At 43.2% G+C, this 17,000-nt stretch overlaps 1 protein-coding gene across 1 annotated transcript; it reads left to right on the forward strand.

Moving 5' to 3' along the window:
* Positions 1-11,772: 11,772 nt before the first annotated feature.
* On the forward strand, positions 11,773-13,053 carry GCNT1 (glucosaminyl (N-acetyl) transferase 1). Its single transcript, XM_009948076.2, has one exon. The coding sequence runs from the start codon at positions 11,773-11,775 to the stop codon at positions 13,051-13,053; it is 1,281 nt and encodes a 426-aa protein (XP_009946378.1).
* Positions 13,054-17,000: the final 3,947 nt, after the last annotated feature.

Raw genomic sequence — 17,000 nt, forward strand, 5'->3', positions numbered from 1 at the left:
ATACTTCTTTACTGAGGCCAGAAGAACCAAAAGTTGCCTAAAAAATGGATGAATACCTTTGCAGAGTCTGTTCTCTTTTTTTCCTAACTTAAGTGAAACGCACTGGGGAACACACAAGCTGAAGATCTACAGTTGGCTCTGCTGAGAATATGGTGATTTACTGAGGAGACTCCTGCTCTTCAAATTTTTTGCCACAGTGGAAACCCCACTGCTAGTCTTACCAGAAGATTTAATTTTGTTCTTCTAATAATCTCCTCCTGGTTTTCCTTTGGATTCCAACATAATCCAAAAGTTCTCCACTTACTGTGATTCACTAGCTCCTGAAACTTGAAAACACCTAACTTTATCCACCTAGAATTCTGTCTTAGAAAAGGTGAAAAAAGGTAATTCCACAGGAATGTAGCAGAACTAACTAGTACAACGGAAATAACTTGTGCTATTAGGTTTACTTCATAGCTCCAGGGAAACCACTTCTTGCACCATGGAGCTTTGTTATATGCAGGATAATCGTGGCACTAGTAGAGATACTTGATAAAACAAACAGAAACCTCGTCACGTCTCAGAAATCTGTGATAGGTTATCTCAGAAAACTGTTTGCATCCACTAGACAAGAACATTGCAAATCATAACAAAAACTGTGTGTTTGGTAACTGTGTTACCAAAATGTTCCCATTTGTGGATTCACCTGTCATCATCGTACATATTGTTCTTGATTAGATTTTAAAGCTTTCTTCTATTTGTCTTTTTGAGGGATGGAAGGATTAGGCTGTAAGGAAGGGAATAAGACGTGGCAGCTCTCGTTCAGTATAAGGTTTCTGCGATGACAGTGAAAGTTACCCATTGTTGATGATATATATATATATACATATAGCACTATAATCTATAATATGGGAGTGGTTTTTATCTGTCTTTTTGTGTATTTTGCAACGGAACCTACTTCCCAGGTAGTATTTGCTTCTTAGACAATAAAAAGTTGTATTTTTGAACTGCATTTTTATGTGTAGTTGTCTTGCAGGTCAGATTAAACTCATTTTACCTGAAGTGAACAGTGAAAAAACAAACAAAAAAATCATATAGTATCTCTTAAGCTGTAGATTAAAAGTAGGAAGTATTATTTTATTGACTTGCACAATAGAGTTAAGCCTATGCACCTAAGCGTGATGCTGATTCTTGTTAGTCCTGTAACTACAAAAGGCAACTGTTCTTTTCAGAGGAAATTTTTGCTGTTGGTACTATTTGCCCTTTAGCTCGCTGATGAACTGTAACTGTAGGCATGGCTTTAAAACATTGGCTTCTACGTAGGGCTAAAAAAAGTTTCCCCAGAATAATATTTTAAATATTGTGATTGAAGATGGATCCAAGTACTCAAATATTTGACAGCCTCTTCCTCCCCTCATGAAATTTAGTTGTAGTTTAATAGGTATTACCTTTCCTATAAAAGAAACTGCCGGTGTGTCCCATTCTGAAATACATCATTGTCACAAGGCAGCAATCAGCAAAATTCTGTAGGTGGGCACAAGGAGGGCAGCTACTGCTCCATTGCTGGCAAACTTGTAGTTCCTGTTTTAGAATAATGTAAGAAAAACAGATAGGCATTTTACTTCGAAGTAGCTATGTGTAGAAATTACTTTGATGAACGCCAGGCAGTTGTACTTGGTGTTAAATTGGACAGCTTCAAAGATTTTCTGAGGTTTTATTTTGGTGATTTGTGAGTGTACTTTCAGTGTTAGTTACCTTGAGGTAAAACGTATCTTCTCATCAGTACTAAGAGTCACAGACTTCTTGAGGTAGGAATTGGTCACTGAATGACTTTGCCATAACAGCTTTACTTTCCTTAGTTGAAATTTCTTATGTTACAGCTCTGCCTGTGGGACCTCTAAGGACAGACATGAACACAAATGGGAATCAGGCTTTGAAATGATCTAAGGCAGATTTACTTGATATAGTAGTACAAGCGAGTACTAGAAAGGCTACCAAAATTTACATTTTTTCCAACTCCATTTTACACATGAGTGTATGTTCATGTGGGCTTTACTCCTTTTTGTTTTTCAGAGAGAAAGATTTTAGTGTATCAGATTCCTGACATTTGAAGATAAGATCTCCATATAACCCAGGGGTTTGAATTTATTTTCATACTTTTCCCCCTGAAAAGCAGCTATCTACTTTTAGCTGCTCTCACCAGTTAATCTCCACGTAGTGGTAGGTGTAGCAGTACAGGTCGTTTGTGGAGTTTTATTTAAAGTTGCCTTCTAAGCTAACAAGGGACTAGGAATGTGTTGGGTTTTTTCTACAAAAAGGAAGTATCTTTTTTCTTTTCTTTCTTTTTTTTAAGCAGCTCTGAAGGAAAAGCCCTCTTGCAGAGTGTTGTCAATGAGCACACAACTGCACCCATGTGAAACCCTACTGCTGCCTCTGCATGACTTTTGACCAATTCCTGTTTCCAGTAAGACTGAAGACTATCTAACGGAACAAACATAAGTACTTTCATTCAGTTACAGGTGTATCTACTTTCATGATTGTGCAGCCTGATATCATGGAAATGCTGGGTAAATGTGACTCTGCTCTGCAGATCCCTTCATCTGTGCAGTCTGTCTTTGTGCTTATGCATGCTTGTGTTCATGCAAGCTGCTCATGGCTTTAAAAATCACTTCCTCATCAGAATGAATGTTCTGCATAACTGAATCTGAATAGAAGGTTAATTGTCCTAACTGCTTGCAGGATATGTATGTTTTGAATGGATATGACATGGTAAAACTCAAGGACTTTCCAGCAAATCCACCCTCCGTGGAGGTCCTTCTTCTGAACTGTTGAGGAAAAGTTTTATATCTTAGGTGGAATTTGTGAATGGGGAAAGAGAACAGCAAGGATCTGGTCAACACCTGGTCATTTACTATTCTCAGGGGCAGCTGAAGTTTCCTTGTATCTTCCCTCCCTGTGAGGCAAGAAAAGGGAAAAATGAGTCAGTTCTGACTCTCACTCCCCACCCATTAAAACAATTACTTGTCTCTTAACCCGTCTCAACTACCACTTCAGAGGCAGGTGTTCTCAGCACTACATTTTCCACTTGGCTTTTCTTCAGTACATTTCTGTGAAAACAAAAATCTCAGATTGTCACGAATGGATGTAGGATATTACTGCAGCTGCCAGGAAGTTTTCAAATACCTGTTGTAATGGTTTGATTAAAAGCTAAGGTGTCTGTGGACATATAGTACAGGCCTGCATAACGTTCATGTTGTTAGGTTCTCTCTGCAGTAGCTGTGTGCCAAAAGTCACCAAAGCAACTACAAGAGAGCAAACATCACTGCCTGCTTCCTCTGGTATTTAATAGAGGGAGTAGAATGGGAGGAAAAATGAAAGGAAGGAGCTGGGTGCATGTTAGTTCAGTAGCCCAGAAAGCAGAGGGAGTTGTAACACCTGAACATTGCAGCTAAATCTGCAAGACATATCTTCCCTGCTCTTGTTATAACTGGTTTTGACCTCCCGACAGCCTCTGTGATGTTACCTAACTCTAAGCTCTTCTCTGTCCTTCTATCAGTCTTTCACAAGATTTACAGGTTGCTAAAATACCCCAAAGTACTTTCTTACCCTCTACCTACCCCATTCTGATCTTCTGGTGCTGATTGTGGCCCATGGTGTATTTCAGAGGCTACAGTGCTTCCTTTTGGATGCTGAATCGGTGTTTAACATCTTGCTTCCACAGTTTTTCCACTGATGTGAGAAACGACTGAAGTGCCAAAATCAAAAGACGCCGAATTTTTTTTTGATCCTGTGCCACCAGTCCCAAATGATTTTCATCTTATCATGAGATGGGTCTGTGTACCATTTCACAGCAAGCTAACTGATTTTTCCAAGGAAAAAATACACTTATAGTAAAAATGTATTGGTAATTGCTTAAATACAAAAAATACTTAAGTTTGTGGTTTCACTCTGTTCTCTAAACTACTTCAGACAGGACAGAAGAGGGCGATGCATTTAATGTGAGCTGGTGCAAGGGAGGCCCTGTGGTGCCTGAGGACCTGGAATCCTGTTTTCCCGGTCCTGTTGCTGTAACTCGGGCAAAATGAATGGCCCTGGAGAGCGGTGCCACCCTCGTGTAACGCTGATTAGAGGCTGCTGTTGCTTTTAACCTCGTTTAGGAAAAGACACGTCTTGCTCTCGGCTGTATCAGTCCAAACAAGAGCCTAAAGCCTGAAGCCCAATTTACTGGACAGTGGTGTAGTGAGCAGAGATTTCCAGGGCGTCACAGGGCCAGTGGCTCCCCATGGTGGGTTTCAGGGCAGGGACTGGCAGCTAGGCCCACACCACTGCCCCAGCCAGGAGCAGGGCAGCTGGGGGCACAGGCGCAGCCCTGGCATCAGGCACCTCCCTGGGGACAGGGACAAAGAATCAAGGAATGTTAGGGGTTGGAAGGGACCTCGAAAGATCATCTAGTCCAACCCTGCTGCCAGAGCAGGACCACCTAGAGCACATCACAGAGGAATGCATCCGGGGGGGGTTTGAATGTCTCCAGAGAAGGAGACTCCACAACCTCCCTGGGCAGCCTGTTCCAGTGCTCTGTCACCCTCACAGTGAAAAAGTTTTTCCTTATGTTAATGTGGAACCTCCTATGCTGCAGTTTGCATCCGCTGCCCCTTGTCCTGTCATTGGCCATCACCGAGAAGAGCCCGGCTCCATCCTCCTGACACTCACCCTTTACGTATTTATAAACATTGATGAGGTGACACCTCAGTCTCCACTTCTCCAAGCTCAAGAGACCCAGCTCCCTCAGCCTTTCCTCAGAAGGGAGATGTTCCACCCCCTTCATCATCTTTGGGGCTCTGCACTGGGCTCTTTCAAGCAGTTCCCTGTCCTTCTTGAACTGAGAGGCCCAGAACTGGGCACAATATACCAGATGCGGTCTCACCAGGGCAGAGCAGAGGGGGAGGAGAACCTCTCTCGACTACTGACCACACCCCTTCTAATACACCCCAGGAGGCCATTGGCCTTCTTGGCCACAAGAACACATTGCTGGCTCATGGTCACCCAGCTGCCCACCAGGATCCCCAGGTCCCGTTCCCCTATGCTATTCTCTAACAGGTCGGTCCCCAACCTATACTGGTCCATGGAGTTGTTCTTTCCCAGATGCAAGACTCTACACTTGCCCTTGTTGTATTTCATTACATTTCTCCCCACCCAGCTCTCCAGCCTGTCCAGGTCTCTCTGAATGGCAGCACAGCCTTCTGGTGTGTCAGCCACTCCTCCCAGTTCTGTGTCATCAGCAAACTTGCTGACAGTGCACTCTGTTCCCTCATCCAGGTCACTGATGAATGTATTGAATAGTACTGGTCCCAGTACTGACACCTGAGGGACTCCACTAGATACAGGCCTCCAACTAGACCCTATCCCATTGACCACAACCTCTGTCACCAGGGCACCCACCTCATTCAACAGTGGGCCTACATTGCCTCTAGTGTTAGTTCTGTCTGTAATGTATTTGAAGAAGCCCTTTCTGTTGTCCTTGACCTCCCTTGCAAGGCTTAACTCCAAGGAGGCCTTAGCTTTCCTAGTTGCCTCCCTGCATCCTTTGACAACAGTCCTCTATTCCTCCCAGGTGGCCATCCTCTCCTTCCAAGATTTATAGGCTCTCTTCTTCCACTTCAGTTTGCCCATTAGTTCCCTGCAGGTCCCCTGGCTCCCTTTCATGATTTCCTACCCCCTGGGATGCTCTGATCTTGAGCTTCGAAAAAGTGGTCCTTGAATACAAATGAACTATCTTGGGCCCCTTTGCCTTCTAGTACCCTATGCCATGGGGTTTCCCCTAGCAATTGCTTGAAAAGGCCAAAGTTGGCCCTGCTGAAGCCCAAGGCTGTGATCCTGCTTGGTATGCTGTTCCTGCCACATAAGATCCTGAACTCCACCATCTCATGATCACTGCAGCCAAGGCTGCTCTCAACCTTCACCACTTCAGCCAGACCCTGCTTGTTAGTGAGTACAAGATCTAGCAGTGCTCCTCTCCTAGTTGGCTCATCCACCATTTACATCAAGAAATTATCATCGATGCCCTGGAGGAACCTCGTGGACTGTGAATGGCTAGCTATATAGGCCTTCCAGCAAGTATCTGGGTAGTTAAAATCCCCCATGGGTACCAGAGCCTGTGATTGTGAGGCTGCTGTCAGCTGCCTGTAGAAGGCCTCATCAACTTCCTCATCCTGATCAGATGGCCTGTAATAGACACGCACAACAGTATCTCCCCTGCTAGCTTGCTCCTTGATTCTCACCCACAAACCCTCAATCTGCTCCTCATCCACCCTGGACAGAACTTTATACATTCTAGTTGCTCTCTCATGTAAAGAGCAACTCCACCTCCTCGCCTTGTTGGCCTGTCTTTCCTGAAAAGGACACAGCCATCCGTGACCACATTCCAGTCATGTGAGCTGTCCCACCATGTCTCTGTAATTGCCACCAGATCATAATCCCTTGACCGCACACAGATTTCAAACTCCTCCTGTTTATTCCCTATGCTGCTTGCATTGATATACAGGCATTTTGGGGAGGGAGCTGAGCACACTGACTTCACCCTAGGGGGATGGGAGGCCTTCTGGTCCTCGTTAACACTGGAACACTGTACTGCTGGTGCAAACCCAGCTACAACCCTATCCGCCTTTGAATCTAGCTTAAAGCTCTATGTATCAGCCCTGCTAAATGTTGCCCTAGAACCCTTTTTCCTCTACAAGATAAGCCCTTCCGACATATTAGCATTGGGCCTGGTGTCTTATAAAACCAGCCATTATCAAAGAACCCAAAAGCCTGCCTGTAGCACCGGTCTCGGAGCCAGATATTTACGGGCTGGATCCTTCTATTGCTTCCCATATCATCACCCGCAACTGGAAGGAGGGAAGAGAAAACAACTTGTGCACCAGACTCTTTCAATAATTGTCCCAAGGCCCTGAAGTGTCTCTTCATTCTCGTCGGACTACGGGATGCAGCTTCCTCCCCTCCTGCCTGGAAGACCAGTAGCGGGTAGTAGTCTGATGACCGTACTAGTTTGGGGAGTTTCGTAGTCATATCCCTAATTTGAGCTCCGGGAACACTACAGGCTTCCCTGTGATGAGGGTCAACCCGACATATTGGGCCCTCTGTTCCCTTTAGGAACTCGTGAATCTCCAACAACTGTAGCTCTTCTTCTTTGTTGAGGAGGTTGCTGTATGGCTGGAAGGCCCATCTGACTGTGGTAAGACCTCCAGTATAAGTTGTCTGTCATCCGCATCCTCCTTAGACTGGCCGTCCTCCAGCAGGGCCTTGTATCTGTTTCTCAGAGGCACCTGGGGAGGTGAGGCAGGCAAAGTGGGCGCTTGCCCTCTGTCACAGCCATGAACTTGCCTCCACTCACCTGTCGTGTTTAGGCTTCTCTCTTCCACCTGGGTACAGGGGCCCCTTTACCCTGGGTGGTGTCTGGTGGGGTGCTCCCATTTCCGTGGCAGGGAGGGCAGAGCCCAGTTGCACCAGGCTGTCTCCATTTCAGCCTCCCTAATGCTCCTAAGCCTTTTTATTTCACCTTGTAACCTTCCAACCTCATCTTGGAGCTGTGCCGCTCAGCTGAGCAGATCGTCTACCTGCCCACACCGCGCACAGCCGTATTCATGGCTTCCCCCTGCTGCCAGCGAGAGGCTGTGGCGTTCCCCTCAGCCTGTGACCTGGACACCTGCACGTTTACCTGGGACCTCTGTCTGGGTCACCACATTTCTTTGGCCAGGTCTTGCCCGGGTTGCCACCATAGCTGCCCGCACCACCAACGGCTCCGACTGCTGTGGCACTGGCAGCGTCGGTGCCCTTCCCGCGCACCCTGCCTGCGCCAACTGCTGTGCCCCGCTCTGGCCGCTGGTGCTCCCCAGGCCCCTTTTTATAGGCGTCAAAGAGGGCGGCAATGCCCGGGTCTCGCCCACATCTCCTGCAGGAGCTGCTGGCTCCAGGCAGGCCTCTTCACTGCCCTGGCGTCTCCTTTGCTCAGGAAAAGGCGCTGTGTGCTGAGATCTGCCGCTCTGGTGCAGGCTAGGCCGGCTCTGGAGCAGCTCCCCTCGGCGACTGACGGACAGGCTGAGGCTGGGCTGGGACTTGAGCTCACGGCCAGGCTTGGGGGCTGGAGACTGGCCCTGCTATGGGGCAGTCCCATCACTGGGGCAGGAGCTGACAGCCCCAGGAGGCTGAAGTGGGGCCATGGGGGAGCTCAGCAGGGGCTGGTTGGAGCTTGGCGGGGGATGGTTGGAGCCACCAAGGCCTATTAGTGCCCCTGTGGCCCTGCTGGCTTCCATGAGAGCTGACCACAGAGAGCTCCCTAGAGGCTGGCTGGTTGGATCTGCTGTCACACCACTCCCAGCCTGGTGTGCAGCCAGCAGAGTTGGGAGCGGGGCTGCTCCTTCAACCAGCAGCATGTCATGATATTGAATCAGTCACACCACGTAGCTGCGGCCAAAGAGGTATACGGTGCTGGTGCCCAAAGGCTGGTTTCCATGTTGCTGGGCTGAGGCACATGCCGTTCATCAGGGCTGGTGTAGCAGCGCTCTGCCATCTCTGTGCCCTCGCAATTATCCTCTTTCTTAGGACCAGCCCTGTGGTGTGGATGTAAGGGTCCTTGCTAGTAGCACTGCCATTACATGCTGCAGCTCCAGCCCAGCCTTTCCACGTGAACTTTGGTCTACTTCCGAGCTCTGGTATAATCTTGTAGATGTATTTTGTTTGTTGGTTTTTTTTTTCTCTGAAGACTGTTTGGTTTTGAGGATGGGTGAAGCCAAACTTATCTAAAATCACATGCTGAGCTGGGCTCGCAGGGTGCTGCTCCCTCCTGCCTGTGGCTGCAGCCTTTCTTTTGTGAAGGTTATTCCCCTTCAGCTCCTTTGGCATAAGTACCCATGCAGTCTATTGTGAGTCGTTTCAGTGAGCACCATGGGTCAGATTAATAATTTAGCATGTAGGATTAACACAAGTTTGTATAGTAAACAGGTAAAGATATTGTTAACTAAATCAGCTGCTTTACAGTAGCACCTTTACAGTAATACAAAAGTTAAATCAGAACCTGACTTTTGCCAAGAGATCTCCCAAACTCTCAGGTAATGAGAGCTTGTTTCACAGGTGAGTAAACTAAGATGCAGATGATCCAAGTGATTTGCCCTCTGACACAAATGAGGTGCCAGAAATGGAGATTTAAACTAGGCATAGTAATCCTTCTTTCCATAATGTCTGTTTCAATGGAGAACACTAGTCTCTAGTAGAAATCAAGTTGAAAACATCTTGGGTTTGTGTTTAGTTATACCATACAGTTTGTATACAACAGTGAAGAATAATTTTGGCAGGAAAAGAGGGACGCAGGCAGCTAACTCAACTTTTGTACTAACCCCTCCAAATACCATCAACTGCTGTAAGTTTTCCATTTTAATGACTACTGCATCAGAAATACAGGCTCTGACTTGAGGAGGAGGCAGTAAAAGGAAGTGCATCATGTACATAACTGTGCAACTCAGCTTCAGTTGGGAGCAAGACCAAGGCTGCAGCATAAGGTCTTTTATCTGTGGCTGTGCAAGCCTGCCTCCTGCTCTCTCACAGTGTGAAGTGCTGCCTCTTGACACTGCATTCTCTAGTGCGCACACTAAAGCTAAGTGGAGCTTGAGAAAAAAAATGTTAAAACTTTACCTGAATGCAGTCTGAAGCTATGTTAATGACTATTCTAGGCTGATAAAACTTTATAAAACAAAAGCCAAGTATATTATTAGATGAAAGGTACCAAATTTCTCCTTATCCTGTAAAGGTCAGCTTTTGCTGAGAATGGAGTATGATCAAGTTTTTGTTTAGAAAAGGAATTGCAAGCTTAAATAAATAGTAACTTATTGTTAAGACTGTTCAGAGAAAGCAGCATGTCCCTGAGAGGAATTTGACTGTGGGGAAAAACATCCATCTAAAGATAAGAGCCATGTTAATGAGTAAATGTTTGCCAATCATTTTGGTATAATGGAAATGCAGGGTCTGATTATTCTGAGGCCAAAACAATATAGGAATTGCACCCAGCTGGGTATACAAGGCCTTTCTGAAAAAGACTGTTTATCCTGCTTTCGACTAAGTTTTATTCTAAAACAGGTGCAGGTAGAACTTCCTAGCAAGCTGTATTCTGTGGAAATTGTAGAAGATGAAGACTGCAATGGTAGCTTCCAATTAAGGCTCTGTCTGTAAAGAACAGGGAGGGGGTGGCAATCCTCTTGAAGTGTGTGTTACTCCACAATGCTAGTGCTCCTATAAAAACTGAGCACAAGATAAAATAGTGGTGCTAACTCTCATCCTAAAGAAAGAAGGATTCCAGCTTCACAGCTAAAGCTTCACAAATATAAGTGTATTTGAAGTACATTTTAAGTTCTAGAAAAGTCTTTATTTCTAAGCTGGTAGGTAGAAAACAGTAATATAAGGGTAACTGGTATCACAAGCTTCATCCTATGGAAATACATACTTGATCAAGATTATGGAGACTACCACATAGCTAGTATCCTTCTGTTAATTTCATGTGTGATGGATATTATTTTTCTTGGATCAGATCTACTAGTCAAAACTAGCAGGATGTCAAGTATGCAAGCATGTGATAAATTATAAAGCATATTAAAACTTAGTCTAAATTATGTTGTTCTGTTTGATGCCACATTACAAACTAAAAGTGGTAATTGTGGAATTTCCCTTTTAAAAATTTTTTTAATTCAAATTTGAAGCATGAGACCTGACAGCTAAAACGTACCTCTCTGTGCTTTCAGTCATAATTGCACACTAGTTCACCTGGCTACTTACCCAAAGGGTTAAAATTTTAGTTCTTCCAGATTGACTTCACTATACATCTAAAACAGACTTGGAACAAATGTCCACCTGCGTAAGATAAATTAGAAATTCAGGCAAAAATAATTACAGGTATAACTCTGAAAACAAAGTACACTTTATAGTAAATAAGAAGTTTATATAACGCTGCTAGTCATAAATAGTTTGTGGTTTCTGCCTGCTGGTGGTTTGAATTAAAAAATACTCAGTTATAGAACTTAAAATACTGCTGATCCTTCTAGCTATGCTACACATTTGTTCAGTGCTCTGCACCTTCCCCCCACATACTACACGTGAATCAATTCCCCCAGCCAGTTTGCAGTGCTGCGGGCATAGTGGTGGACTGCTTTCCCCGTGAGAAAATAGAGCATGACTAGCATCCAGGAAGTGAGTGGTAAGTTAGAATGAAATCTATGTCAGTGCTGAAGTGAGTATAAAACATTCTTGTCGAACTCTGAAGTGTGAATTAACATCAACTACTTGCTTCTCAGTAGTGTATCTGACTTACTGGCTTTAATTTTGTCAGATGAGGCTGAACCAGCTCTGTTTTCTTACTGAACTTTGGTTTGTCTTAGTACTACAGAAATAGTGTCTCACAAAAACTAGCTACCTCTTCCAATCCTTTTCTAGAAAAGTAAACTAGTTTTATTCATTAATTTATAATTTTCAACAGAAGCTTTTTGGCTGAACTATTCACCTTTTTACTGTCGCTAAATAACAACATAATTATTAACCCTTTTTTTTTTTTAAAAAAAAAAAAAAAAAAAAGAAACCTTTTAGTCTTTGAATGACAATCGTATTTCATTTTATTTTAGGATTTTTCCATTCATCTCCCTGACAAACTCACCAAATTCCTGAGAAACACAAACTGTTTTTCTGAAGTTGTTGAAGCTGGTATGAGCAGCGTGGAGGGCAATTTTTTTAGCCCTGCAAAGCTACCTGGTATTTGAAATGCTGAAGAGGAAATTACGGTTTTGCCACAACTCACGCTTCAGGCTTTTCTTTGGTCTAACTCTTATTTTAGTACTCATTTCAGTCTTGAAAGTTAACCAGAAACAAGACTTGTTAAATCGGAGACATCTAGAGCTGACGAAAGAAGATCCTATTGGCAATGTTAACTGCACCAAGATTATAGAGGGGGATATAGAAGAAATCCAAAAGGTAAAGCTTGAGATGTTGTCAGTGTCATTTAAGAAACGCCCCAGACTAACAACAAATGATTATATTAACCTGACAGCAGACTGTGCCTCCTTCACCAAGACTAGGAAATACATTATGGAACCTCTCAGCAATGAAGAAGCAGAATTTCCAATTGCTTACTCAATAGTGGTGTATCACAAAATTGAGATGCTTGATAGACTTCTAAGATCAATCTATGCACCTCAGAATTTCTACTGCATTCATGTTGACAAAAAGTCTCCAGAATCTTTTTTTGCTGCTGTGAAGGGAATAGTCTCATGTTTTGATAATGTCTTTATTTCCAGCCAGTTAGAGAGTGTTGTATATGCTTCATGGAGCAGGGTGCAGGCAGATATTAACTGCATGAAAGATCTCTACAGAAGAAGTTTAAACTGGAAATACCTAATAAACCTCTGTGGCATGGACTTTCCTATAAAGACCAACCAGGAGATCGTAGAGAAATTAAAAGCCCTTAAAGGTGAAAACAGCTTGGAAACGGAAAAAATGCCTGTTTATAAAGAAGTAAGGTGGAAAAAACACCATGAGATTATTGATGGTAAAATAAAGAACACAGGCACAGACAAACAACTACCGCCTCTCAGTACTCCAGTTTTTTCTGGTAGTGCCTATTTCGTAGTTAGCAGAAGATTTGTAGAATATGTATTAGAAAGCAGCAAAATACTTAAGTTCATTGAGTGGGCAAAAGACACTTACAGCCCAGATGAGTACCTGTGGGCAACAATTCAGAGAATACCTGAAGTCCCGGGTGCAGTTTCTTCTAGTGACAAGTATGACGTTTCTGACATGAATGCACTGGCTAGGTTTGTCAAGTGGCAGTACTTTGAAGGTGACGTGTCCAAAGGTGCACCCTACCCACCATGCAGTGGAGTTCACGTTCGCTCTGTCTGTGTTTTTGGGGTAGGAGACCTCAACTGGATGCTACGAAACCATCACTTCTTTGCTAATAAGTTTGACACTGATGTTGACCCTTTTGCAGTGAAATGTTTGGAAGAGTATTTACGACACAAAGCTTTGTATCTGCAAAAGGACTGAAACACTACATGCTCCTGTTATGAAACATAGGTACAAATAGTTTACAGCAATGTACTTTAACATGTAACACCAATGGTGGTGATGCTTGTGATGGGTATAATCGTTCTTGCCATGTTGGTATGGTGCTGATGACGACCTCTCTGCCTTGTCCTTGGACAAGGGGGAGAGAAGACATATCTCAAGTGAAGATGGGGATGCCTTGTGTTGCACATGGAGACTTGGATACAAAATGGAAGACAGCAATTTTTGGAAGGCCAGTATTTGGAATATTTATTATTTAAAAGTTGTAATTAATGGACTTCCTTTGGCTAAACTGTTTGTTTTAAGGCTTGGAAAATGCATATTGTTCATGGTTATTCCTCAGTTTTTTCCTATGAATGTAGTGCTAGATGGAAGGGAAAGCTGAAGGGGGGGGGGTGGGGGTGGCGGGAAGCAGCTGGACTGCACAGACTTCATACTGAGTACTGAAAGATCTCAGGAAAATAACATTAGAACTGATCTGAAAACAATACAAAAGGGAATATACCAAAGCCAGATGTCATCATTTAACTTAAATCTGATTGCTGTAGTTCTGTAATATGTAATTCTTAATCCTCCTGAAAATTTCATCTTCAGCATGGACTATTAAGGACTTGTTTTAAAATTTTTGTAGCCAAATCTTGTGTTTGTGCTCTTAACCTCCCCCTCCGCCCTGCCCCCACTAATGTGATATAAGTTTATACACTAGTTTGTAATTACATCTTCTCAGGGAAACTTCAGTTTTGTGCCTGATGAGAGTTAGACTTGTGATTTTACACCTCTTACCGTATCAGGAGTCTTGCTTTTGATCCAAAATGACTCCATTTTCTCAAAAACTTAGAAGAACTGCAGTAGTGTCCAAATGTCACTGATGGAACTGCCGGCTTTCTGCTTTCTGTCAAGCTCAACTTGCATTCCAGATTCTTTTAACATTGAGTATTCAAAAATAAAGTTATTTTTCTAAACGATATCGCCTTTTCCTACAATTAAAGTACTTCTAAAAATCCTAGTGATGAAAACCTAATATGTTTTACTGTAGGTTGCCGTACACAACTGAAGTGGCTGCTGAGACAAGTCCCACCTTTCCTCCGTATGTTCATTCATTCACGTGTCTATGTTTGTTCAGGTTTAGCTGGTACAGCTGATTTTTATTTATTTACTTCTCTCGGTGGAAGGGAAAGGAGGAATTCTGGATGAGTTTTGTTCTGGGTTAGGTCCCTGCTTAGTTTTAGCTGCTGCAATGTGGCACAGAAGCATGGAGATGGGAGAACAGGACACTGTGAGGGATGATATTATTTCTTTCCCTACCAATTCAGGTTTGTCACACATAGTTACTTCCAGATGTCTCATCTTACATCTGACATGATAGTGGAATTCATTACAGGCACTAGCAAATGGCAAAATAGACTAATTTTTTTTGTTTCTTGAACTGTTGCTGTGGTGGCAGCATGTATTTCTTACAAAGGTAGTTTGTCATAAAGTTTCTCCTAAGGTGTGCCCCAATACTTAGACATTAACATAATGAGTTGCTTACTGTTGATCATGTAAACAGCTAGGGAAGCAAGAAATTTAATCTGAAATAGCGCCTATTCTTGCCAACCTCTGCCTTCAAAACCACCTGAAAGTTGTTCAGGGACTCTTCAGAAACTCTCACATGATGCATAAGCTGGTAATTAAAGCTGAGGCAGTGGAGGGAAATACCCTGTCTTTCCCACCCTTTGGCTTTTCTACAAGATTGCTCTTACAGACATTTGTGCTCTACCACCTTTGCACAACCTACCACAAGGTGTAATGCCACTGCATATAGTACTGGGAAATTCCAGGAAGTCATGTTACATTTTTAGCAGAAAGGAAGCTGTTTGGTTTTAAGAATTTGCAGCTAAAGACAAGCTACAGGAATAGCTTCTGTGAGACTAGAACTGCTAGTTCAAATAGACTGAAAAAGTGGTAATAAAGTTCTCTGCACAGGATGGACTGGCCGACTCAGTTGCCTGAAATCTGCTAGACAGCTGGAGCATCAACTGCTTTACCTACCTATTCCAGCCTGCATTGTACTTACTCATTTGTATAATACAATGAATGCCTGTCTCTGTCTCTGTTGTTAATGGTACTGCTACTGTAGATAGACAGTGAAGATGCTACTTGACTAGATCCTCCAAATGTTGCTGTTTGGATAGAGTCAAGAGAGATCCTGTGTACTCTCACTATATGTTGTGTTCCATACAGGAGGAAAAATAAGAGAACATTGCTATTTAGTGTACGTTTTCCATAAGATAAGGAAGAATTCCTTTTTCTTCTGGGGAAAGTGAATCACAAAAAACCCCACCTCCCTAAAACTGACGTGTAGAAGAGACAATTTCAGGAAAAGAACTCTTAATATGTTGAACAAGTACTGAACGTGCCAAAGAAAATTAATAGATTAGTTAGAGGTATTGCAACTATGCGTATGGAAGAGACACCGTAGCCAGCTGTAATGGGTAGAGAAAGCAATCTAACTTACATTAATATTTCACTGAATCTGCCAAGAAACTTAGCCAAAATAACCATCATCCTAGAATCGAGCAACTTTATGGCACCAACAAAACTCAAATAAGACTTTGATTATATCCCTTACTGACATCGTTAGTTGTTTTTTTATAACTTGTCTCATTTTCTACTAGATGTTTAGAGGACTGGAGTAAAAGTCTAGTACTAACTTGAGTGAACATGAAAGAAAATGCTTCACTGATACTGCAGTAACAAGCTAATCTTGATGCTGTGCTGAAGACACTGGGCTCTTGTTAGGAATAGCTAAAAATCAAAACCAACGATTACGTCAACCCTTCAGCCATTAATTCTGAATACAGTGATGCTCTAATACAAGAAAACTGCTGGTTTACTCTGATCACCTTCAGGTTCCCTCTCAGGGAAGAAGGCAACACACAGACCTGCACCAGGGTTGAACTTGGAAGCTGGACAGAGGATAGAGCACTAAATCAAAGCCATGATGGTGGGTTCAGCTATGGTGTGGCCCAGGGCACTCAGAGTACCTGCTTTTTTCCCCATCCCTGCTGCATGTGCCCAGCTTACACCAGCCCTCACACTGTGACCTTATAGTCCTTTGGGCAGCTAAGAAGGAGACTGGTTTGCATTTTGCCTACCAAATAACCTTTTTTTTTTTCCTTTTCTATGTTTTAAAGCTGGTTCAGTTTCTTAGTCCAGCTCATTGGTGCTGGGAAGGAACAAGTAGCCAGTGAAATGGTTGCTGAAGTAACACATATGCTATTCAAAATCCCCTGACTTGTCTTTTAATTTTCCATAGCAGAATTTTCCCAAAGAGCTTAGTGCATCAGAGGCACTGCTGTGGTTTAGTTCCCACTTACTTACACATAAACATTTTGAGTGGCCCTAATAACAATAATGGTTTCCTTTGTTGACTGGTAATTATTGTGGTAACCAAAAATCACTAAGAGTCACCAGGCTGGAAGCTTTAGGCTCAAAGGCTGATTTGATCCCAGAAACCAAATACTTATGCTGTCACCTCCTTCCTGCCTTAGATTTGGTTTGACAGGAAGCATGTGTTTGGCTGTCTCGCTGCTCTCTATCTAGCACAGAAACGACAGGAAACCTGCAAGATGAACACTGCAGTTGTAATTAAGGTCGCCAATTATGGTGCATTTTCAAGTGGCCTGACAACTAAAAATCGACCTAGGTTATAACATGAATGCATTAGAAGATAAAAATGGAAGAATAGGCCATCTGCTCCAACTTATTTGTACTGCGCTGATAAGGAGAACATAATCCTTTCCTCTAGATGCAGTGCTATTGCTAGCTCTGAATGGCTGTGGCAGTCATTAAAAATAATATCCTGAGTTTTTCTATTTTATAACTGAAATGAGTCAATTTCTTACCCTTTGCACACAAGTAAGAGTGGGTGGTTGGTTCTCCTC

This window comes from Leptosomus discolor, chromosome Z (assembly GCF_034619465.1).
Source record: "Leptosomus discolor isolate bLepDis1 chromosome Z, bLepDis1.hap2, whole genome shotgun sequence".
NCBI classification, from domain to species: Eukaryota; Metazoa; Chordata; class Aves; order Leptosomiformes; family Leptosomidae; genus Leptosomus; species Leptosomus discolor.

Bases quoted from the DNA above. Each gene is read 5' to 3' on its own strand.
- GCNT1 (XM_009948076.2), top strand. From the start codon at position 11,773: ATGCTGAAGAGGAAATTACGGTTTTGCCACAACTCACGCTTCAGGCTT.